Source organism: Hemitrygon akajei, chromosome 4 (assembly GCF_048418815.1).
Source record: "Hemitrygon akajei chromosome 4, sHemAka1.3, whole genome shotgun sequence".
NCBI lineage: Eukaryota > Metazoa > Chordata > Chondrichthyes > Myliobatiformes > Dasyatidae > Hemitrygon > Hemitrygon akajei.
This window is the reverse complement of record NC_133127.1, coordinates 89,960,688-89,987,154: the sequence shown is the minus strand read 5'-3', so window position 1 is coordinate 89,987,154 and position 26,467 is coordinate 89,960,688. Positions and strand designations below refer to the sequence as shown.

The following is a 26,467-nucleotide window of genomic DNA, read 5'->3' as shown; positions in this document are numbered from 1 at the left end:
TTCTATGTTTACAATGAATCTACGATGCTTTCCTTGGAATTACGTATAACTTACACACCTTCTTCACACCCAGACTACAGACCCCCAAATGAATTTTAAATCAGCATTGTCTGGTCTTCCAATTAACTGTGGTTCATTGCTCTTAGGAACCCATTGTCCAGAGCTACATTTTAAATTTAATCTACAGTCCATATTCAGGTCTGAAGATTGATGGCTGAAGTTAATGTTTTGCTGTACACCCCAAATCCAGAATATAACACCATAATGGGGCCCACCAGCTCCCATATCATTCAGCTACAACACATAACCTGATCCTACATCCCTACTTTATTTAATTATTTGTGATTTGGTATTGTTTTAAGTTAACAGCTGTGAAAAATCTGATCTGTTCTTACTCAACTGTGCCTCTCGCTGAAGCCTCTCGAGCTAGAGTCTCACACTCCTACACTGGCCTATCCAAAATGGCTTCCTCCACCATGGCATCCGCTTCTTCTCACCAAGGACTTGAGCCAAAGCCTCAGTTCCCCACTCTAACTCTGTCTAGTCATACTATGGCCACACCTAGAATGGCTATTCTGCTTAAGCCTCACTTTTTATCAGCCCAAATGAAACTCACATGCAACAAGACTTGCTTTTTTGACAGAAAGATCTGCTGTCACACAGATTTTATTGGAGTATAAAAGTATAAACTTTAACTATGAAGTCAGTTATTTGCTATGCATGTACCCAATTTGGCAGGAGACTGCAGTCTGAAGATGACAATGGTGTGTTAAAGAAAGGTAGCTAAGAGATGTAGATTAGAACATTGCTCAGTTCTGAGTTTATTATTTTCTATGCATGTACTCAATTTACTCAATTTAGTAGAATGAAATCTTAGGAATGTAGAAGACAATGGTGTGTTAATGAGAGGTAGCTAAAGAACTAAAGAAATGTAGATTAGAACATTGCTCAGTTCTGAGTTTATTATTTGTTATGCACAATGTACGTGCAGCACGTGTAAAATGCAACTAGAGATTGCTTTAAAAGCTGCTGTGTCCGAGGATCGGTGGGCAATCAGCGACTAGTTCAATGACTGTCTCAGCTTTGATTTGCAAATTAAAGTTTAACCCTTCTTGAAGAATCTTCTGCGTCTCCTGGTCATTTGTAAGGCACGAAAAACCACGACATAATTGGCGACCGCGGCAGGACCAGATAGAGACCCGCGGAAGGGAAACGGCAGATTGGGAACGCTTCCCGGTCCTCTAGGGACCCCCACAAGGCTAACCGAATTAAGGGTGCACCCAAACAAAAGGAAAGCGCTTTTTGCGACAATTTGGACTAAGAATTCTGTTGGCTTTGGGGAGGTCTTGGAGTCTCAGAAGTGTGGAACCACTGCCAAAGGGTCTCTCCGGTCCAAAGAATCTGGCAGAATTGGGGGTTAACAGAGGAGGCTCAGAGGATTGCTCAAGAACACTGCAGTGAGGGTAAGTACAAATAAGATAATACGTTAAGAAAAAGTCCACGTGGTGTTGGTAAATCCCTGTGAGTACCGCTTCATATGAAACGAAGGTCTGCACGGGCGAGGTGTTAGAAATAGAATTAGAGTAGAAAGTCCTCGTGGATACCGCCTTAAGAGATAAGGGTCTGCACGGGCAAGGTGTTAGAAATAGAATTAGAGTAGAAAGTCCTCGTGGATACCGCCTTAAGAGATAAGGGTCTGCACGGGCGAGGTGTTAGACTAGGTGTAGAATTAGAGTAAATAATATTATCCAGTAAACAAACTGTGAATCTCTGAAATACCTTAACAAGAGAGAATAACATGACAGGTAAAGGAACAGCAGTAGAGATTCTGAGCAAAAAATTCCCATTTTTTCAAAATGAGATCACAAAAACTTCAGAAAAATGGGAAAAAAGAACCAAAAACCTGGTCACAAAGTGGCCAATAGAAGGAACATTTGATGTAAGTTTGTGCGAAGAAATGGAGGGACTAATTAAAAATTACAAATCAAAAGATAAATCTAAGAAAAGAGAGCAAAAAAGAGAACGAGAAATGGAAGTGCTAAAACTCTTCAGAACAGAGGGAGAAAGGCTGAGGAGGACAGGTAGAATATTGATTACAAGCGAGGAAGACACTAAGGTGCTGGAGAAACAGCCTATTAAAGAGAAAGAAGGGTACGATGAGAAGCTGGCTTCAGCTCCGTACCCGGATGCGAAAGAAACAGAAAAACCCCCTCCCTATAATGAGGAAGGAACCCCTAAGCAGTGCCCCCTGCTGACGGGAACAGTAAACATGCAGGGAGAAGTACAGGTTTGGGATAATGAGGAGGAAAAAAAAAATACGAGAAGGAAAAAGCGGCGATATGGAAGGAGATACAGGCAGAAAGGATAAAGATAGAACAGGTACAGAGAGAAATGGAAGAAGGGATTGAACGGATGAAATACTTGAGAGAGGAAAAGGAGTATGAGGAGTATCGGTTATACTATAGAAATAAACAGACTAGATAAGAAAGTGGCTCATCTGGGCAGGAAGAGATGAGGCATTCAAGAAGAGGTGGAAAAAAGATAGGAGATGAGAGTCTTGGAGAAACACAAGAGAGAAGGGAAACAAGCATGAGTAAGGATCATGAGGAGTCCCTGCCACAGGTGTACAGACATGGACAGGAAGAAAGAGAAGATGACTCATTGGAGGAGCAAGAGTTAAGTGGAAAGAGAGAGGATGCGAGAATTTGTGGGGAAGAGGTTGGAGGCATAAGCCTAGAAGGGCAGAAGGAGGCAGTAGGGGAGCGACTTGCGGAAGTAGAGAGAGAGCTAGATAAGTTACTGAGAGGGGATTGCCAGGAGAGATGCGAAAAATACTCTAGGGGCCAACCAAGTATTGAATCAAGACAAAAAGAAAGGACTCCACAGGGAGACCGAGGGAAGAAAAGGACCCCGGAGACATTTGTGTGGGAGGCAGTAAAGACATACCCTGAGACAGATGGGGAGTCAGGTGAGGAGGAGAGCCAGGGCAGGTGGGAAGAAGGAGGAAGAATGATGCCGTTGTTAGTAAAAGGATCAGGACAAGTGCAGTATATCCCTTGGGGATCCCAGGACCTAGAAGGGCTGAAAAACACTCTGCCCAATTTACATGAAGGAGCAGGGAAATGGATTAGAGCCTTTGAAGAAGAAACAGCGGGACGATTATTGGCTATGGGAGATTTGAAGGCACTGTTGATAAGGTTGATGGGAACCTCCAAATTTAACGAACTAATGGAAATGGCTGGCATAGTAAACTCGAACGACCCAAGAACTGATGGAGATGGGTTTGACAGAGTGAGGCAGAGGGTATGGCAGGCCCTCAGAGAGCTTTATCCACCCAAAGTGGACCCCAAAGCCTTAAAAGGGGATCCATTGGGAGACACTGAAAACCCAGCAGCCTACGTAGAAAACCAGTTGAAAAGGTGGAGAATAGCTTATTTATGACCTCACTGTTCCGACATAGCATTTTGGATGCAATGCCGCCACAAGTAAAATCCAAACTGGAGGAGGTGGTTGGGCTAACGTCAAAGACCCCACAAGAATTTAGAGACCACGTAGTCCATGCGGTTGAAAAATACCGGAAAGACAAACAAAGGTTGGCTGAGCAGCAGGAAGAGGTGCAAAGAAAGTTACGGTAATACAAATGCAGCTCGAAGAACTCAAAAAGAAGGAAAAAGAGAAAAACAAAAAGATGCTGCCAACAACCACCGGTTCGAGTACAGCCATTGAGCTGGACAAAGCACTGCTATATGGAGGGACCAATCATACTGTAAGACAAGGGCTGGAAAACCCCATGCCAATAATTGTCTTTGAGGGAGCATTTCCACAAATGCCCTATCAGGAACAGACTAAATTCAAACAGCCCAGACAGGACTGGAAGTCCCAAGGAGGGGGACAGAGAAGCTATGGGCAAAGGGGAGGCAGATGAGGAACCCACTGTTCAGGTTATTTTAGAAGGGCAACTGACACCAATAATGATAGATACTGGAGCCACGTACACTTGCGTACAGCCACAGTATGCCCTTCACCTTCCCATGTCAGGAAAGTTTATTAAGACGGTAGGGTTCTCGGGGAAAACACAGTTAACACAGTGCACGGCTCCAGTGCGGTTGAGAATGGGAAATAAAGAAATTGTTTTGCCGGTGCTAGTATTTAAAGGAACTCCGATTAATTTGTTAGGCAGAGATGCCTTGTTGAAACTGGAATTAAAATTAGAATGCACCAGAAATAGGCTGAGTGTGAAAAGAGCAGGGGCTCAATTGATAGTGTGAGAAGACAAGAAGGCTAATGTCTTTTGGATAGGAGACATCGCAGACCAGATTCAGGAAACCTGGGAAAAATGGAAAAAGGGCGTGCAGGTTATATTACCCAGGGCTGTAATGCCCAAATCTGAGCTACATTGTACAGTGATTTTTGATGAGACTCAGAACAGGGAGTTAGAGGAGAGATGGCACCTGGAGGCATGTACCCAGCAGCACCTGGAAGGGGAGGCTGTGATAATTGGAAAGCAAGGGGCAGCTTTACAAGTTAAGTGGAACACCTTTTTAGAAAAATGGTACAGGATACCGGAGGCGGCGCCCCACGTAACGTTGTTGGTAAATAAGGGATATCAGTCTAAAGACTTAGGACCTTTAGTTAAGAGTGTTGAAACCGTAACAGTGTAGAGGAAAATCACGCCAGAGGTGTGGATATCAGAAGACAACAATTGTATTAAAATAATGGTAAGTGTAGATATGGTAGGGACAGTGAGAGAGGTCGAAATAACTCCCCAACCACACTTGCCCGTGCTGGGAAAGGAAAGAGGCCAGCAGAAAGATAAAAGGTTAGATGAGTTGCCGTCTATTCTGTGGTCACAGCATAACACGGACGTAGGGAAAATAAAAACAGCTAGTCCGGTGGAAATAAGGCTGAAAAAAGGAGCAATTCCACCCAGGAGACCACAAAACCCACTAAGACCAGAAGCAGAAGAGGGAATAGCGTCGACAGTGCAGGGGTTGCTTGAAATAGGAGTGCTTAAAAGAACAAACAGTCCATGCAATACCCCGTTGTTGCCGGTCTTAAAAGCAGATAAATCTAAGTGGAGATTGGTGCATGATTTGCGAGCGGTAAACGATGTGGTAAAGGACTGGCCAGCGGTAGTCCCCAACCCACACACGCTTTTGAATAATGTTCCACCAGAAGCAAGTTACTTTTCAGTGATCGATTTGTGTTCGGCTTTCTTCAGCATTCCTCTGGCCAAGCAGTGTCAGTATTACACCGATGATGCACTGGAGGCCTTAGGGCAACAGCTGGATGCAACTAGCAGGGTGGCGTGGCAAAACAGACAGGTACTGGATTGGCTTTTGGCAGAGAAAGGGGGTGTGTGTGTAAGGTTTGGAGAACAATGCTGCACTTTCATACCGAACAATACTAGCCCAGAAGGGTCTTTCACCAGAGCAATGAATAAGTTAAAGAATCTGCGGACGGAGGTCAAACAGAATGCAGAGTTCGGACATCAGTTCTTTGATTGGTTAGAAAGTAGACTCGGAGGATGGGGAGCATGGCTGACTAAAATAGCGATAACTGTCAGTATTAGAAGCTGTGCGCTTCTGCTGTGCTGTTTTCTTCCTTGTCTCAAATCTCTTGCAGTGCGTGCTGCAACCAAACAATTTCCGATGCTCACGGCAATTACTGAAGCAAGCTTAGTGGAGAAAGAAACACCGAACATGTATCGTTACAGCCTACAACACCTGCAGGATGAACAGGAGACAACAGTGTGGGAGTAGATTGTAAGGGCTTCTGAGTCTTTTTCCCTGTCTCAGATACATAGGGACAGGTTTTTGGCTCAGCGGCCCAGGGTAACAGGGAGAGAATACTTTGAGGTCCTGGCGCAGAAAATTATAGCTTAACCCGAGATTTGGGAATAAGTGCTTGAGTTTATTGGGGCTTTTGTACGCAGACTCTTCGTCTTCTTTCTCTGTGTGAGACCCTCTGGGTCTCAAAGGGGGATATATTGGAGTATAAAAGTATAAACTTTAACTATGAAGTCAGTTATTTGCTATGCATGTACCCAATTTGGTAGGAGACTGCAGTCTGAAGATGACAATGGTGTGTTAAAGAAAGGTAGCTAAGAGATGTAGATTAGAACATTGCTCAGTTCTGAGTTTATTATTTTCTATGCATGTATTCAATTTGGTAGGAGACCGAGATCTTAAAAATGTGGAAGACAATGGTGTGTTAAAGAAAGGTAGCTAAGAGATGTAGATTAGAACATTGCTCAGTTCTGAGTTTATTATTTTCTATGCATGTATTCAATTTGGTAGGAGACCGAGATCTTAAAAATGTGGAAGACAATGGTGTGTTAAAGAAAGGTAGCTAAGAGATGTAGATTAGAACATTGCTCAGTTCTGAGTTTATTATTTTCTATGCATGTACTCAATTTACTCAATTTAGTAGAATGAAATCTTAGGAATGTAGAAGACAATGGTGTGTTAATGAGAGGTAGCTAAAGAGCTAAAGAAATGTAGATTAGAACATTGCTCAGTTCTGAGTTTATTATTTGTTATGCACAATGTACGTGCAGCACGTGTAAAATGCAACTAGAGATTGCTTTAAAAGCTGCTGTGTCCGAGGATCGGTGGGCAATCAGCGACTAGTTCAATGACTGTCTCAGCTTTGATTTGCAAATTAAAGTTTAACCCTTCTTGAAGAATCTTCTGCGTCTCCTGGTCATTTGTAAGGCACGAAAAACCACGACAATTTCACGTGCTTGTGAGTATCTGTCATTCAACTGCAGGCCACAGCTCTTCACGTGCACATTTAAGTAAATTTTTAATCTAACAAGGATTTCTGCCTTCACCTCACCACCCTCTGAGTTAAATCATTTTCTCTCTTCTCCCCTCTAGCACTTCCTGACATCACTTTAAATCTATTTGTTCTCATTTTTCTTTCATTATGAGGATTGTAAACAAATGGCTACCCACTCCAGAAATTAGTTATTAACTCAGAATTCCTTGTGTATCAAGAGCTAATAGCACAATTTATTCCCTTTTCAACCCAGTGAAGCTCAGCCTTCATTCTATCATGTACAAAGTTTTGTTCCTACATGGAATTTTACATTTATTTACATCAGAATTAAACAGTGCAACAATTATTACAAATCCTGCATTTTGAGCAACTACTATCAATTCTTAGTCTGTCTCAAGATAAGTTAAGAAACCAACACTAATGTTCAAATTACTCAGATGTTTCAAATAAAAAAGATTATGTTAATTCGGAATATGCTAGTAATTAAAATCAGAATCAGTTTTATTATCACTGGCAAGTTACATAAAATTTGTTCACTTAGCAGCAGCAGTTCAATGCAATACATAATATAGAAGAAAAAAATAATAAATAAATTTCATTCAGTATACTTTACACAGTATACACATACTGAATTGGTTAAAAATCATGCAAAAAACAGAAATACTATATATTAAAAAAAACCTGAGGTAGCGTCCAAGGGTTCAATGTCCATTTAGGAATCAGATGGCAGAGGGGAAGAAGCTGTTCCTGAATCACTGAGTGTGTGCCTTCAGGCTTCTGTACCTCCAACCTGATGTTAGCAAGCCCTGGGTGCTGGAGGTCCTTAATTATGAAGTATAGCTACTGTCTCGCCTTCCTTATAACTACATTGATATGTTGGGACCAGATTAGATCCTCAAAGATGTTGACACCCAGGAACTTGAAACTGCTCACTCTCTCCACTTCTCATCCCCCTATGAGGATTGGTATGTGCTCCTTCGTCTTACCCTTCCGGAAGTCCAAAATCAGCTCTCCAGTAATTGGCACATCTCACTCCTGTACGCCATCTTGTCACCACCTGAGATTCTACCAACAATGGTCGGATCGTCAGCTAATTTATAAATGGTATTTGAGCAATGCCTAGCCACACAGTCATGGGTATGGAGAAAGTAGAGCAGTGGGCTAAGCACACACCCGAGGTCCACCAGTGTTGATCGTCATCGAGGAGGAGATGTTATCACCAATTTGCACAGACTGTGATCTTCCAGTTAGGAAGTCGAGGATCCAATTACAGAGGGAGGTACAGAGGCCCGGGTTCTGCAACTTCTCAATCAGGATTGTGGGAATGATGGTATTAAATGCTGAGCTATAGTCGATGAACAGCATCCTGATGTAGGTGTTTGTGTTGTCCAGGTGGTCTAAAGCCGCATGAAGAGCCATTGAAATTGCATTTGCCGTTGACCTATTGTAGCGATAGGCAAAATGCAACGGCTCCAAGACCTTGCTGAGGCAGGAACTCAGTCTAGTCATGACCAACTTCTCAAGGCATTTCATCACTGTAGATGTGAGTGCTACCGGGTAATTGTCATTAAGGCAGCTCACGTTATTCTTCTTAGGCACTCGTATAATTGCTGCCTTTTTGAAGCAAGGAGAAGCTTCCACCCATAGAAGTGAGAGGTTGAAAATGTCCTTGAATACCCCCGCCAGTTGCTTGGCACAGGTTTTCAGAGCCTCACCAGTATTCCATCTGGACCTTCTGCCTTACAAGGGTTCACCCTCCTGAAAGACAGCCTAACATCAGCCTCTGAGACAGAGATCACAGGATTATCAGGTGCAGCAGGGATCTTCATAGCTGTAGTTGTATTCTCCCTTTCGAAGAACACATAGAAAGCGTTGAATTCATCTAGTAGTGAAGCATTGCTGCCATTCGTGCTATTGGGTTTTGCTCTGTAGGAAGTAATGTCTTGCAAGCCCTACCAGAGTTGTCGTGCATCTGATGTCGCTTCCAACCTCGTTCGAAATTGTCTCTTCGCCCTTGAAATAACTCTCCACACACCATACCTGGCTTTCTGGTACAGGCCTGGATCGCCAGACTTGAATGCCACAGATCTAGCCTTCAGCAGATTACGTACCTCCTGGTTCATCCACGGCTTTTGGTTTCTGAATGTGCAGTAAGTCTTTTAAGCACACACCCATCCACACAGGTTTCAATGAAGTCGGTAACAACTGCAGCATACTCATCCAGGTTCGAAGATGAATTCCTTAATACAGTCCAGTGCACCGATTCAAAGCAGTCCTGTAGGCACTCTTGTGCTTCCTTTGTCCGTACCTTCTTGGTCCTCACTACTGGTGCTGCAGTCTTCAGTCTCTGCCTATACGCAGCAGAAGTACAGCCAGGTGATCAGACTTCCTGAAGTGAGGGTGTGGAATAGCATGGTAGGCATTCTTGACTGTGGTGTAGCAATGGTCCAGTGTGTTGTTTCCTCTGGTATTGCAAGTGATCTGTTGATGGTAATTGCTTAGTGATTTTTTTCAGACTGGTCTGGTTAAAATCTCCCAGAACAACGATGAAGGTGTTAGGATGCGCAGTTTCATGCATGCTGATCCTATTGCTCAGATCATCTAAAGCCCGATTGACTTTGGCCTGATGTTGAATGTATACTTCTACCAAAATGACCCTGGAGAACTCCCATGGTAGGTAAAAGGATGGCACTTAACTGCTAGATATTCCAGGTCTGGTGAGCAGAACTGGGACAGCACTGATATAGTCATGCACCAAGAAGAGCTGATCATGAGGCATGCTCCTCCACTTCTGCTTTTGAGAGACCCTACAGATCTATCCTGATGGTGTATAGTAAGCCTCTCTGAATCGCTGCATCCAGTACAGAAAGGGTTAACCAGGACTCCAAGAAACAAAGGACACACACGGTCCTAATGTCCCTCTGATTCAGCACCCTGGCTCTGAGATCATCGATTTTATTTACCAGAGACTGCACGTTTGCCAGCAAGATAGTCAGAATCAGATTTATTATCACTGGCATACATCGGTGAAATGTATTAACTTTATGGCAGCAATATACATCTTCTTGGTCCTCACTACTGGTGCAGCAGTCTTCAGTCTCTACTCATAGTCTTGAGTAGAAGTACAACAGGCATATAATTAGGTGGCTTCCTGTTCTCCCATTCTTTTGGTGGAAATTCATAATTGTAACTGAAAATGGGTTTTCAAGGTTACATTTGACATTGAATAAACTGCCATCAGTTAATCCTGGCTTGCACTTGAACACTGGAATGTAATCAAGAGATCAATGATGACTGATACCATTGGCACAAGCTTGGACATCTGGCAAAATACTATGTCAGTTTCATTTTCAGGTAGTCCAATACACAGCCCAATTTTTATTTTGAAAGGCTTCTTTTCATTGTGCTATCTTTGTTTAATATGACTAGAGGAAATATTGAACAGTTAGATTATGTTGAGATGGTGCAGAAAATATTTGGAAACAGATCTGCAAGAACCGCTTGTTAGGTAACTCACTAGTGTTGTTTGAAATGCCAGAATTTGAAGGCTTACACCAGTGTTAAATTCTGCACTTGAATTATCACAATGCTGTTAAAGACAGCCAAACAAATTAAATACAATTTTCAAAAATGTTGTCTCACATTATACACAAGTAGCTTGATTGTAGATTGGATACTTCCAGAACCATCAGGATCTCAAAAGATGTTTGGTGGCACATAGTAACAGGTGATATTATAATGTGTTTATAGTTAATACTTACAGAGTACATGTTTTTGTATTAATTACAGGTGGGTTTAAACTAGGTCAACAAATCTACATTCATAATGGTTGAATGATTATGCAATAGTATTCTATTATGAATATAAAATTGTTCTTATATATTTTAAAGATTATTTCACTTCAACGTTTTCTCTGTCACAGATTATCATTCAATAACAAATGACTTACCAAAGGAACATCTGCTGGCTCGCAGCTGGTGATTTGGCACTGAATAATCACGTTCTCCCACATTACTGTTATTTGAGCATCTGAGTACATTGTCCACAAATGCATCCTCTGAAGGCACCTGTTGCACTGGAGATCTTACCTTGTAGTGTAACAAAAATAATTGATTTTGGGTTTTACTTTTCAGTTGCAAACACTTTTTTAAATTGGATATTCAAATTTAATTTTCAAAAACTGTTTGATAGGGGGACAAAGAATAATATTGCATAGTGAGAAATACTTTTAGTTTCAAATGCAAAAATACAGTATGTGCTTAAAACATTTAAGTTTTGTATACTAAACTATAAATGTACCAGTTTTAACAACACCATTAAAAGCAATTTCCTAATTTGGTCAAGGGATGATACAGGTTCCTTACTCTTATGGCTCAAATCCAAATACACAACTCTACAAAGCAGAACAAAAATTCAGATGCATTAAAAATACACCAATATGCAGCCTACATAATAATAAATAATTATATTCTGCTTAAGTTATAATTAAACAGAGGATTTAATACTCTTATTTTAAAGAAAATGGAGATGGTGCCTGTTTTCCCTTGAAATAAGAAGCTTCCAGTTGATATGATTTGTGACGTTGAAATGTGATTTGGGAACATAAATTTGTGAATGGATTCTTTATTTTGTGGAAAACAAGAATTGTTTATTTATGTAGAAGTAGAAGTTCTAGTTTCAAGTAAGCATCTCTATTGATTCATAATAATATAATTCAAATTAATTTAACCTTGTGAAAGTTCCACTGCCTGGGTTCAAAGTCAGAATGTGAAGCAGAAGAATTAAGCCGACCAGGAATGTATGATGATAAAACAGGATCCACTGGTGCTAGGAAAAGAAAACGTAGGGTATTAAATAAAAGAAAAATTTTAATAGTTATTGAAAAGATTTGGTCATTAGACAGAGATCAACCTCAAATGAAAACAAAATACCTTGACCATCTTCATACCAAGCACACACGTCTTCTGCAGCAGCTTTAAAATTGCTCTCATCTTGGAGACTTGGTGCATCCATTGGTAAATCTGCAATCTTTTCAAAATTTTGCACTTATAAATCTGAATTCTATTTATTTACTGACATACAGTGTGGAATAAGCCCTTCCAGCCCTTCAAGCCCAGCAATCCCCCAATTTAATGCTAGCCTAATCATGGGACAATTTACAATGACCAATTAACCTACCAACCAGTATGTCGTTGGACTGTGGGAGAAAATTGGAGCACCCGGACAAAACCCATGCAGTCATGAGGAGAATATAGACTCCTTAGACAATACTATAGTTTAAAAACGAACAGATCTACGATTAGCCCTACCTTAAACAAGCCATTGCTTGAACTTTTTGATGATACAAAACTGGTCTCTGTTGTCAAGCATCTTGGAATTTGATACAAAGTTTCAAAGTCTTCTTCAAGCTCTAATTCATCTGTTGGAATTCTGATCACTGTGTCACTGGTTGCTGAGCCCTTCACCTGGTACCCTTTAAATTCAGCTGCCTGTGTAAATGTGATAAACTCTTCAGAAATTTACTAAATACCACAAAGGTTTTATTTCAAAAGTAACATCAATAACCTTTTTTCTTTTAAAGTCTATGCACTGATACCTTTTTTTAAACTAAAAAAGCAAACAATAATAAGATGAAATTATCCTGGTAATAAGAATGACGAAAGCAACTGCCAAAAAATAAAATAAATGTGAGGCTAATTACTAAGACTTGTTTAGCCATGAGATCAGTCAAGTGACCACTTTGATTACAGTGAACCTCAGTGCCAAGGACAAACGAAAAGAGAAGAATCTGAAGTGCTTTAGGACCTACTACAACATTAAAAGTACTTTAATTTTTGTTACTATTAATGCTGAGTCACATTTATTACAAATAGCTTTTTAGATCAAGTCACTGAGGCACAGTGAAATTGCTCTTTCTTAAATACATCAGGGCCATCTATGTGTGAAGCTGCAGGAGATGACATAATATTGTTAAGGTCTATTTCTCCTCAGTGTTTACAAAGGAGAAGACCATGGATGCCAAAGAAATAACAGTAATAAGTACTGAGGTCTTGGAACACATGCATACTAAGAGGAAGGAAGTACTTGCAACCTTGAAGCGCATTAAGGTGGGCATATCCCCAGGGCCTGACCAAGTGCACCCTTGAACCTTATGGGAGGACAGAAGGCAAGAGAAGAAAATGCAGAGGCCTTTATAGAAACATAGAAAACCTACAGCACAGTACAGGCCCTTTGGCCCACAAAGTTGTGCTGAACACACCCATACCTTAGAAATTACTAGGCTTACCTATAGCCTTCTATTTTACTAAGCTCCATGTACCTATCTAAAAGCCTCTTAAAAGACCCTATCGCATCTGCCTTCACCACCGTTGCCGGCAGCCCATTCCACGCACTCTCCACTCTCTGAGTAAAAAACTTACCCCTGACATCTCCACTGTACCTACTCCCCAGCATCTTAAACCTGTGTCCTCTTGTGGCAACCATTTCAGCCCTGGGAAAAAGCCTCTGACTATCCACACGATCAATGTCGCTCATCATGTTATACACCTCTATCAGGTCACCTCTCATCCTCCGTCACTCCAAGGAGAAAAGGCAGAGTTCACTCAACCTATTCTCATAAGGCATGCTCCCCAATCCAGGCAACATCCTTGTAAATCTCCTTTATAGAGATATTTTCTTTGTTATTAGCCACTAGTAAAGTTCAGATGTTTAAAGGGTGGATAATGTTATTCCATAGTTCAAGAAGTGTAGCAAGAATGGGCCAGGAAAATACAGGCGGGTAAGCCCTTTCAGCTGTAAGGCATTTATTCAAGGGAAGTCTGAGGGGCAAGACGTACCACCAGTTGGATAGTCAAGGTTTAACTAGGAATAGTTAGCATGGGTTTGTATGAGAGGTCGTCTTACAAATCACTTGGAGCTTTTTAAAGAGTTAACTAGGAGATGAAGGTAGAACAGTAGATGTTGCCTAGTGAAGTAACTTAAGAATTGGCTCGACGATAGAATACAGAGCATGATGGTTGGAAGTCAATTTCACAACTGGAGGCCTGCGAATAGTAAGGTGTTCCGGAGGTCAGTGTTGGGACCTGTTATTCATTAGTTATGAAAATGATTTGGATGTGAATGTACATGGCATGATTAGCAAGTTTGCTGATGATATTGGAGGGTTTGGTTGAACGTGAAACACATTATAATGAACTACATGGACATCTTTATCAGTTAGGGAGATGGGCTGAGGAATGGAAAATGGATTTCAACTCATAAATGTGAGGTGATGCATTTTGGACAGTCAAACCAGAGTAGGACCTAGGCAGTGAAAAGCAAGGCAGAACATAGGGGCCTGGCTGTTTGCTGAAAGTTGTGGTGCAAGTAGACAGGGTAGTGAAGAAGGCCATCATCAGTCAAGGCATCAGGTTTAGGTGTAGGGACATTATGTTGCAGTTTTATGCCATTGGTGAATCTGGTCCTGGTGTATTGTGGTACCTTGTTAAAGGAACTAAAATGTCAAGCTCGAAAGAGTGCAGGAGAGATATACACGAGGATGGTATAGGGCCTGAATTATAGGGAGAAGTTGGCAATGCTGGATCTTCACCCCTTGGAGCATAAAATCATGAGAGGTATGGATACGATGAATGGCCATAATCTTTTCCCTGGGTTTGGGATTTCTAAACTAGAAGGCACAGATACAAGGTAAAAGGGAGAGATTTAAAAGAGACGCGAGGTAACTTCTTTACACAGAGGGTAGTGAGTATCTGAAACGAGCTGCCAGAAGAAGTGGTTGAGGGGAGTACAATTGCAATATTTAAGAAGCAGTTGGAAAGGGCTGAACAAGGGCAACTAGGACTAGCAGGGAACATGCTGTAGTCAACATAGACCTGTTAGGCAGCAGGCCCTATTTCTGTACTGTGTTATTCTATGACTATAACACATAATGAATAAATTGCAAAGGAAAGCAGCAGACTAAGACTTTTCATTACACTGATTTATCAACAGAAAGGAGATTTGGGCAATGCATGAAACATGCAAAATAACTGATAATGAAAATAGTAAGAAAGAAGGGAGAGGATGAATAAAAGGGTGGCCATTTGTTAAAGTTTTAGATGCTGCTGTTATGCCTGGACCTACAGGCAAGTCAGCCTCTTCAAAAGAGTAGAAAACAGTAAAGTAGAATACAGAGCAATTAACCCAAGTAGAGTTACTTACTGTATATTTATTATTTAAGTTTTATATTTGCTCTTCCATCAGGTTCAGCCATACTGGTTAAACTTAATGTCCTCTGAATTTAACTTGCACTCAATTTGTATTTAAAGACAGTTTTCAATATCAAAGCATTTCAACAAATTTCATAACTAGATTTTTTTTTAAATCACAATAGATACTTATTGATTATCAAAGTAAATGTTTTATATTTTAGCATCACAGATATTGTATTCCACTTATACAATAAATAAACAATATATATTACCTTACCTGTAGTGCTCTAAGTGGTCTCTCAGAAACTGTTACTCTTTCAACACAGTTATCATTTAAATGTTCTTCAAACATTCCAACATATTTTGCAGCCTAAAGTCAAGCATTTCATAAAATCATTTTCATGATTTTACTAGGATGTTGCTGCCTAATACATTAACCTTGTTCTCACTGCTTAGTTAAAAACTACAAATAGTACAAAGAATGTATGTGGACTTCAATTTTGCTTAATGGTTTTTATTAAAATAGCAAAATGAATGAAGAACATGTACTACTTTTATTACTGTAAATGATATACATCAGTTTGTAAGCAAGATGAAAAATACAATGTGACAGCTTTCACAAAATGCCCATCATTTACTCAAATTGTTGTCACTGCAGTATTGGTTAAAATATTGTAGTAGGTCAGTATGTACTCAACAAGTTGGTACAAACAGCGATACGAAATGACCAGACAAACTATGATTGCCAAAGGAGGAATTGTTGAAGCCTTGGAAAGAAACAAAATAATGCAGTATATACAGACATTTTTGGTTTATTACTTTCATGTAAATTACCACTTTTTTTTTCTTTCAGTCACCTAGGACAGGTACTACTCCTTTAGCTGAGACAAATAGCAATTTTCCCATTCTGTGGTTCCTTGACATCACTATAAGTATGCAAAAGCAGACAGGGGTAACTCATTTAAACCACAAATTATGTGGGCTTTACTCAATATAATCACCACTTAAGAAAATGGCTGAAAATACTCACATACTTCTACAATATAGCACTATTAACTGTTCTTTTAAAATATTGAAAAATGTTTCAAAATATGGTCATTCTTCAACAAAATCCAAACAAAAACATAATCACAGAAGTAGAGGTTTCAGAACCATGGCCCAAAATGGACAGCATTCTGGCGTTTCCACATACCAAGTTAATGAAATCCAAAAACCTCTATCAGAGATGTTTTGCTCCATTACAGGAAGTTTGCAGCTTTTGTCAAAAGATTGGAGAGTGAAATGATTGTTTAAACTGATTACTACTAAAGATTGCAGAAAATACTAGAGGTCGTGCATTCTAGATTAAACAACGTTTTCCAATGTAATGCACTGCAATAAAGAGTACTCAAGTGTGTTCATTAATAATTAAAATGAAAGGAATATTTTTTCAGGAAATTTTTCCCAGCTGTGAGAAAAAGGGACAAAGAAGAATGCTTTAAGAACGAACCAGTGTATGCACAGTGGACTGAAAGTGCTGTGTGTTGTGTGCTGTGCTGTGTGATCCCAAAAGTTCACCATTTATCCCCTTGCTTGCTGACATTAGAGTCCCTTTGAGAAGGATCCTACTTTAGCACCAGTGACTAATGACAGAAGGTTTCCACTCTAAAACTTATCCATTTCTTGTTATCCTCTGGAAAGTAAACAACAAGAGGCATTCCTTCATCAGGGCCAAAGAAAATTCCTAGTTAGATACTGGCAAAACTATTACATAACTGAGCCTGACATTTAATTGGAACATAGATTTATTGGAAATCATACATGAAGCCAACAATTTTAAAATACCACAGCAAGCACCAACAAATGTAATCTAATCACTGAAGTCTTCTTTCAATCATCAGTAAAATATTGGAAATAGTAATTGACAATGGTTACAAATACCAACTACTCAACGATAACCTCACCGATGCTGAGTTTGGGTTTTTTTCAGGACCACTTGGCTTCAGACATCATTACAATTTTGGACTAAATATTCAATGGTTCTTCATCTCAGGTTTTCAATATTTATTGCTTATTTATTATTATTACTATTATTATTGTTATTATTATTACGAAGCTAGGGTGAGTAAATATGACATCATTGATGGTGTGCCAGATAATGGCCATCTCCAACAAGAATCTAACACTTAGCCTTGGCTGCACAGCGGCACAGGAGGGGGATCCAGGATTTTGCAAACCCTAGGACTCAGGTCTCTGTCTAAACTTGTATTCACTGGAAGATTAACTGGCCACTGCTATAGATGGGTAGAAGAAAATCAGCAGAGTCTTTATTTCTGTTCATAGATGCTGCCTGACCGGCTGAGTTCATCCAGCATTTTGTGTGTGTTACTCTAGATTTCCAGCATCTGCAGAATCTCATTTAGGAGCTGCAGGGAATGTTATACAGGAGAGATTTGGGATTGATCAGATTGCTCTGAGAGGCAGCATGGATGAGTCAAATGAACTTATTTGAAATCATAAGTATGAAATTCAATGTCATTTCCATTGCCAAGTCCCCTGCCATCAACATACTGAAGATCAGCACTGACCAAAAGCTACATAAATACTGTGGCAAATAGAACAGGCCAGAGGCAAGGTATCCTACCCCTAGTCACTCAACTCCTGATACCCTAAAGCTATTCCAGAATATACAAGGTATAAATCAGAAGCAGAAGATTTTGTAAATGCTTTGAGTCAAAGGCCCTTCACCAGATCTGGGCAAAGAGGAATAGAAGTTATTTTTAAGTTGCAGAGAGGGCTGTGGAGTAATGGAAAACAAACCAAGAAACAGCACCCTGTACACAGTATCAAAAGAATTATTGTAAAAAAAAAAGAATTTGGTGAATTATTGAGAGAAAATAAGTAATTCCTATTTGTATAAATAGAACTTCCCCGTAAAAAGGAAGTCTGCATGATCAATTCTTGGTAGGTAATTAGTCTGCTCCTTGCAGAACATCTCTGAAGTTTATCTTATACACAGTGAAAATTAAAAGGCAAACCTCCTTTAAAATAATTTTTACAAAGAATACAACTAGTTAGTCATACACCATGATTAAAAGTGAAATAATACCAGAACATGCAAATCATTCTGCAGCACAAGAATTTTATTTCACGTTGCACTGATATTTCACATTTATCATGTGGTCATAACATCTGTAGATTTTTAATAATAAATCTTAAAACATTATGTTCATAATGCTATATAGTACTTAGTTCCTTCATTTTGGGCATGGATCATGCTATTTTGTATTATACATCAGAAAGGCAACATGTCTACACACATCCAAAGCAAGAATAAGCTTTAAAAGAAGCAATACAGTATTTACAAGGAAAACAGAAAACTGCAACTTGTATCCAAACTAGAAGCATCTACCATACCTCAGCCAAACAGGGGAATTCCGTGGATGAATTCCTTCGACAATGGGAAGAAGGTTCTGCTGAAACTAAGAAAAAATATTTGTAATCATTAATGAACAATTAAGTAGCAGACTTTCAGAGACAATATACATGTCGTGAAAAAAAAGTTGATTTCAAAACTTTCACTGTTACAACAAAAAGCTTGACTAATTTCTATAAATAAAGTTAATTTAGTGATTTTAGTTGTGCAAGCTTTCTGTACAGCAGAATTAATAGCTTTGTTCATGTTGAAGCAGCAACTATTTAATATTAATATAGGAGAGGACAGAAGGCCATGGAAGAAAGGGAATGGGGAGGAGCACCAGAGATGACAGGTAGACATGGAGATAAGATGAGGGAGGGAAAAGGGGATGGGGAATGGTGAAGGGGGGGGGGGGGGCATCATTACCGGACATTTGAAATATCGATGTTCATGCCATCAGGTTGGAGGCTACCCAGACGGAATACAAGGTGTTGCTCCTGCAACCTGAGTGTGGCCATATCGCAAGGGTAGAGGAAGCCATGGATGGACATGATGGAATGGGAATGAGAAGTGGAATTAAAATGGGTAGCCACTGGGAGATCCTGTTTTTTCTGGCGGACAGAGCGTCGGTGCTTGGCGAAGTGGTCTCCCAATCTATGTCGGATCTCACTCATTATTATTTGTCGATGACAGTTGAGTTCTTCAATTATGTAAGCTATGGAGTTGTCCAATTATTCAAATTATTTGTAAGAATATTCGCTCAGTGACCACTTCATTAGGGTCTTCCTATACCTAATAAAGTGACCAGAGTCTATGCTTGTGGTCTTCTGATGCTGTAGCTCATCCCCTTCAAGTTTCAAAGTGTTGCTCATTCAGAGATGCTCTTCTGCACACCACTGCTGTAACACATGGTTATTTGAATTACTGTTGTGTTCCTGTCAACTTCAACCAGTTTAGCCATTCTTCTCTGACCTTGCTCAATAACAAATCATTTTGCTTGTAGAACTGCTGCTGGCTGGAATTTTTTTTGCTTGTCCACACCATTCTCTCTAAACTCCAGACTGTTGTCTGTGAAAATCCCAGGAAATCATCAGTCTCTGGGATACTGAAACTACCCCGTCTGGCAGCAACAATTATTTCATAGTCAAAGTCAATTGGATCACATTTCTTCCCCATTCTGATGTTTGGCCTGAAAAACAACTGAATCTCGATCATGTCTGCATGCTTGTATGTATTGAGTTGTTGCCACATGATTGGCTGATTAGATATTTACATTAAAGAGCAAATGTACTGGTTGAGTTTTCAGAAGAATCACTAAAGAACAGAAGGGAGCAGGACTTTTATTCATTCTTCTCATTAACTAAGCCAATCTTAAGATATCTTGCAGTAATTATACAGGTCAGACAGCATTATTTATAATAAACTCATCTACTGCCTGTCATTTCTTGATTAAAATCCTAAAATATGCATGCCATCCATAAAATGTTCCCCCCCATTTTGTGGCCCAGCGCCTGCTTTCCTTTCAGCAATTGCACTTATGAATTGGCAATCTTGTCAAAGTAAACCAGATTCTCTTTACCAAACTGCAGAAAACTGTAAGAACATTTCTAACGAAAAGTCAGTCCTGCTGAAGAGTTTCGGGCTGAAACGTCGACTGTACTTCCCCCCCCCCCCCCCCCCCGATGTTGCCTGGACTGCTGAGTTCCTCCAGCATTTTGCGTCTGTTGCTCGGATTTCCAGCACCAGCTGATTTTCTCTTGCTTGTTGTTCAACCTGAAAAATGGTTTCTCTTTTTTCACACATCCTCCCTGACCTACTGAGTACTTTAGAAATTCTTGATTTTATGTCAGATTTCTAGCACCTGCATTTTTTTTCATATAATAGTTATGGTAATACTGATGTTGAATTTATTTCATCCTCCAGAAATACACCACTGTATCTTCAGAAAGCAATGTAGATGAAGGCTGCATTCAACATGCAGCAAGTGGACGGCGTGAATAGTTCTGAATGTTTACTGCTAAGCAGCTAATAGAGACCAAACTCAAAGAAAATTTAGGAATGTAATCATATGGCTATTATATTAATTGATGACACAGTTTGACACGCCTCTTTATCAAGATTTTCTGGCTTCAGGAGTTTCATAATCAAAATCAGGTTTAATATCACTGACATATATCGTGAAACATGTTTTTCAGCAGCACAATATATAAAAAACATTAAATAAGTAGCAAAAGTTTAAAATCTGTGTTTCTTGTTTGTTCCATTTACTCCGCAGATTTTTCTAGAAAATCTATACCTGCTCAGTCTGTAGCTTGAAATTATAGACAAATACATTGTTTTCATTAATATTTAATTATCTATCTTACATAGAAAGCAAAAATATAGTTGCATACACACTATGTAGTGCCTGTTAGACTTGTACTAGTTTTACAGTTTCTCACCTTTAGCTGCATTATAATCTGGAGAGCAGTAACCGGGATTCTGGCTTAAAATACCACAGTACTTTAAATCCTCATTCTCGGCACTCATTCCTAAATGTAATTTTCAAAAGTAAATCATTCACAGTTCACAAATCATTCTACAGTACTTATAAAGATGGGTAGTAATGTGAGAAGGATGCAGAACTTTACAGAGATATAGGCAAATTAAGTGAATGTGTAAGGGCACAGCAGATGGAATATAACATGCAAAAAACGGGAGGTTATAATTGTGCAGAGAAAAAATAAAAGACCGCAGTTTGTTTTTCCCCCAAATGGTCAGTATTCAAAAGGAATTGATGGTCAGAGGGATCTGGATGTCCTTACACACAAATCACTGAGGATGTTGTGGTGGTCTTTACTGCAAGACTATTAGCGTATATTATACAAAACCCTGGTGAGAATGCATTTGGTATACCACGTACAAGTCTGAACTCCTTATCCAAGAAAGTGCACCTGTGACTGAGGAACTGCCACAAATGTTCCCCAGATTGATTCCTGGGATGCCGAATTTTGTCACATGACAAATTAAACAGATTTAACCTATACTCAAATTTAGAAGAATGAGAATTAAATTCATTGAAGCATTTGCAAAGGTATCTGGAACTAGGGGATCACGATTTCAAAATAATGTATTAGCCAATCAGCACATGATAAGAAAATTTCTAAATCTACAGGGGGAGTGAATCATCAGAATTCTCCATCCAAAACAGCAGAGTAGAATGTTTGTCAGTTTTTTCAATGGATGAACATATTGTTGAACATGAAAGGAATGAGCAAATATAGTATTGGTGCAGGAACAGGGCACAAGGTAAAAGACCAACCACAACTTATTGAATGGCAGTGAAGGCATAAGGAGCTCAATAGCTCCTCTTGCTTGTATTTCTTATTCTTATGAACAAATCATAAGTCCACATACTTACCCCCAGTAAATGCTTCTGACTTATTGAATGCTTGTTCCAGGTCCCCATTAATTGCACAGTCTACAACATGTTTCTGTACGTTAAGCTTTTCTAAGCTTTCTATTGCAGTGCTATGTTCAGCTAAAGACTTTAACACTGAGATGGTGTCTTCTAGAGGATGAATGACAGAGCAGTTATCAGTTTTTGACCTGGGCTCTTTCAGTTCATGTATAGATTTCTTCCAAGCATATGAAGAATGTTTTTCCGATAAACTTGCAGTGTTTGAGAGAGTCCTGCATTTAATTTCAGTTCGTTTCTCTCCATGCAAAACTATATCCAAATCCTTCTCTTCAGCAGCAGGTGACTGAGCTTCCAATTCTATGTGTTCGGCTTGATGGACCTCCATACCTTTAAGTTTGGAGAGTGCTGGAATGGATTCAGAAGAGGTACCAAACATGTTCAATGATCTCTGTGGTAATATTTCATTTTCATTCAGATTAGTTGTTCCAATTTTCTCGGAGATAAGTTTACCGAGTAGATCGAAGTTTCTATCAGCAAAATTACTAGCGTTAATGGTGTCCAATTCTACTTGTGCAATTGGTTGCTTAAAATGATCACTGTCAGTTGTGGAAAGTAGTTCCTTAGATGGATTATCCGCTTTGATAAAACATTCATTTGCCTTGCAAACATTATCACCCATTGTTTCCCTGACAGTTGTACAAATCGCCCTTGGTTTGGTCTGCTCACTTGTGCTTAAATTAGATGAATCTTCCTTCTCCTCACACTTCTGTTGCATTCCTTGACTATTCCAAGAACTTCCTCTACCTAAACTTTCACACAACTTTCCAGTTAAATCACAGTCTGTGAGCAATTCCATATCATGATGTGGTACCAGTCTAGTATCCGCTGTTTCACAAGGAGGAAAACCAGTGTGACAGTCAGATACATCTGTTATATGAGCAATGTGAGTGTCAACTGTAGGCTGCTGTGGATAAATTTGAAGAGCTTTTAACCTACTACAGTTTGATCCACTTTTTCCATCAAGAAGTGCTAAAATTTGTTCTTTGCTCCTCTTATTTTCATGTGTTCCATTATTATGGGAACACCCTGCAGAAATGGAAGCCATTGTAGTAAACCCAGCATCTGTTGAATAAGAAATGTTCATTTCTTCACTGTCCTTCAACTTAGGGTAATGACTCAGTGCCAGTGTGCCAGGTAATTTAGAGCATAGTGTGCTTTCACTTTTTGAACATCTTTTATTTGTTTCTGAAGATTCCTCTTGAAAAGTAGCAGAATAACTTAAGGTTTCCTTTGTGCACATAGTAGAAAAAAGGGGTGAAGTAGCATAAAGATGATGGAGTGAAGTGGTTGGCTGCTGGGATTTAGTCATTTCACATAATTCATCTTTCTGCTCCAATGTCAATTTCTTTGATATCTCCCGAGGTCCTTGGAAGCCCTGTAATATTTACATTAAACTAAATTACTTTTGAGATTGACATACAAATACATTGCAAAGTTACATTAAATTCATTACTTACAATATGCTTTCGTTTCAGACCCACAGGCAAGTGACATCGAGCTGGATTTGTGAGAATTACATTAGTTCTGGCTGGTTTCGTGACTTCTTCTTGTCTGACAAAATTAGTGCCCTGTTCCTGAGAAATTTTCTCCTCTTCAACGGTGATTAAATATCGATCGCTTTCAAATTCCTTGCCTGATTTTATCTACCAAGCAGAAAACAATATTGAAATTATTTGGAAGAATGAGAGGAAATTTAATTGAAGCTTACAAAATTCTCAAAGAATTAGACACAATTTCTTCACTCTATTTTGAACGTGTAGAATTTGCTATCATAGAGACCTGTAGAGGCCAAGTCACTGAACATATTTTGAGGAAGGAGATAAATTTCTAAAAGGAGATGACATCAAGGGACATGCTGTTGTGACAGACTACTCCATAACAATGAGGTACAACAGGAAGATTTTACTGTTTGACAATTATCCATGATTATACTGATTGACATAGCAAGCTTAAAGGCAACTAGCTACTTCTGCCTTCACCTTTCTTTCTAATTAGAAGCCTCTAATTCCATTATAAACATTCTACAATTCAATTGGAGCACTAAACAAAGCTTCACACCATGCCAACAATGCCTGATCAGACAGATATATGTTGATGAGTAGAGACATTATTAGATCTTAGGAATTAAGTAGCTGGAGGTCATAGCATATTACAGTATGAAAACAGGCTATTCAGCCTGACCAAGCTGCCCATCTGGTCACATTTCCCATATCTCTCTACATCTTTCCTATCCATGTACCTGTCTAAGTGTCTTTTAAGTGTTATTACTGTATGGCCACCATAGTAGAACAATTCAATTTACAGATAAGGATATCAAAACTGGAGGAGTAGAGACACTCAGGAAGGTTATATAGCAAGAAAAAATTAGAGCCAGGAAGGGAAAAGACAATTAACAGCTTTCAAAGTGAACAGTGATAAATAAGCTCAAGGTTAAAGAGGGTAGATCATTCTAGATTCCCAGAAAATAATACAATAGTCAATCTCAAAAGTAAAGATACGGCTGAAATTTCTACATTAGATGAACTGATTCAGCACATAATGTTACGAGCGTAGAAATAGCCACTCCATTGCATGGATTGGATTGCTAGCCTTATGAAGCTAAATCTACAGTTTCAGAATGGGCAATGACAAGGATGAAGTCAATGGCTGGAGAATGGATTTTATGAAAGGGTCTAAAAACAACAGTATTATAATATTTAGATAAGGAAAAATTCTGTTCAGCCAACATTATAACTTACAGACAGTTGGAGGGTTCAATACATGAAGTAGAATATAAATTATAAAACATTTACAAAACAAAAACAATTTGAGAAATAGATTTATTTGGCTGTTAATGTGCAACAGAAACTTCTCTCACTTCTCTTCATTTAACCCAATCAACATATTCACCTGTCTGTTTCTCCACATGCTCTTATTACCTGCTGTTAACTGTATTTAAACTGTTTACCTCAGTAACAATGAGGTCATAAAATGCAAATTCTGACTATTTTCTATGAAAAGCAGTTTATTTTGCATTTGCTTGTGACTACTTATGGCCCTTATTGTTTTTTCACCTTCAAGTAGAAACACTTTCACTTTAACCATTCTTTTATAACATACAAAGTGCAAAAGGTTTCAAACTTTAGACGGATATAATGACTCAATCAGGTATCATTAAACTAGACTAAATAATGTAAATTGAGGAATCGTTCATTATTGCATGTACAACTCCTCCATAAACAAAACATTCCATTAGAGATGAAAAAATTATTTTAAATAATAGATCACCTCTCCAAATTTGATATATATGTGATCCAGACAAAGTCCTTTATCGTCATACAAAGTTGCCTGAAAGGAAAGTAAAAAGTCCTGATGATGGCACATCAGTAAAATATGGAAACAAGAAATTATTGCCAATTGGTGCCCACATTCAATTGTAACAAATTTTAATTTTTTTGACATTAAAAAATGAATGCCTTGAAGGCATAGTGAGACTAATCCTGCCATGAATATCATTTGAGAAAAAAAGGCACAACTCTCACAACATTAATCCACTGTCAGATGCAGACAAGTCTACTTTTATTTGCACAACTTGGGAAAAACTATTTTTAATCATTTAGCATAAAGATATTGATCCAAGATTAAACTGCAAATATTGAGAAGAGTACATGTCTTAAAGTTATATTTCTACATTGACTCAGATAACAACTGTCACGTTTTGCAATCATGTCTCAGATTTGTTCATTCGGAGCTTATGTTGAGTTAACTAATTGCAGATACTTATAATCTGCAACTGACGTTGGTGAACTGTGATAAGAAAGGAAATGTAGCAGCTAATTTCTGATACCTTTCTATTCATGCATGCTATTAGAATTAGATACTAACACAGTATGAGAAACTTGGACACAATGTACAAGTGAGGAAAATTCCCATCAAAGCTGGAAATGACATTTCAATTGAAACATTACAAAGCAATGGACATCTGTGTGTTGCAAGCAGGAAGATGGAAAAGAATAAATAATTTTAACAATAAAATTACAAATCTTTAACCAAAAAAAAAGGGGAAACTAATTTGTTTCTCTGAAATATTTAGCTTACTCATTCAGTCACTTTTGAACGGCAGTTTGATTTAGATGCCACTTAAGCAAATGTCTACAAATGAAACTAAATTATGCATACACTCTCAGCAATTACACTGAACAACTTTTTTTTTGAAAGTGTTCCTTCCTCAGAATTGTTTTCCTCTTTATGATAGACCCTTTGAAGCTGAACACATTATTTCAGACTACCTGTAGGAATTTGGAAAAACAAGAAATGAACTTTTAATGAATATGATGTGTTTTATTGCATAACTCTAATGATGCTTTGCAATAGTTCAACTAAGCTAAAAATGTTTTATTGATGATTTTCTTTTGTACTCAGTGTCTGAGGCTTCTCGCTTAAGTGTCTGTCATTGATGACCTATTTATTTGTGGGCCAACAAAAACGCCTTCCTTCATCTTGGCATCAGTTATTCTGGCTTGAATTATGAATTGAAATAACAAATGTAGGTAATTGTTTTTTTTTTAAATGGTGCCTGATAGAGAAATTTCAATGTGGTTTTCAGGATCAGCAGCCCAAAATCCATAAGATACACCCAAAAGTATTCAGGAAGCAAAT

The 26,467-nt window shown here is 38.9% G+C and overlaps 1 protein-coding gene across 1 annotated transcript in view; it reads right to left on the bottom strand.

Moving 5' to 3' along the window:
- Positions 1–26,467, bottom strand: part of LOC140726525 (5'-3' DNA helicase ZGRF1-like) — a 101,391-nt gene that overhangs the window by 64,537 nt on the left and 10,387 nt on the right. Inside the window, exons 5-14 of the mRNA XM_073043032.1 lie at positions 25,097–25,156; positions 23,287–23,472; positions 21,770–23,204; positions 20,811–20,900; positions 18,369–18,433; positions 15,250–15,342; positions 12,093–12,272; positions 11,715–11,811; positions 11,513–11,610; positions 10,733–10,871 (exon numbers count right to left, since the gene is read on the bottom strand). Coding sequence (XP_072899133.1) covers positions 10,733–10,871; positions 11,513–11,610; positions 11,715–11,811; positions 12,093–12,272; positions 15,250–15,342; positions 18,369–18,433; positions 20,811–20,900; positions 21,770–23,204; positions 23,287–23,472; positions 25,097–25,156 — 2,443 coding nt within the window. The remainder of the gene's footprint in view (positions 1–10,732; positions 10,872–11,512; positions 11,611–11,714; positions 11,812–12,092; positions 12,273–15,249; positions 15,343–18,368; positions 18,434–20,810; positions 20,901–21,769; positions 23,205–23,286; positions 23,473–25,096; positions 25,157–26,467) is intronic.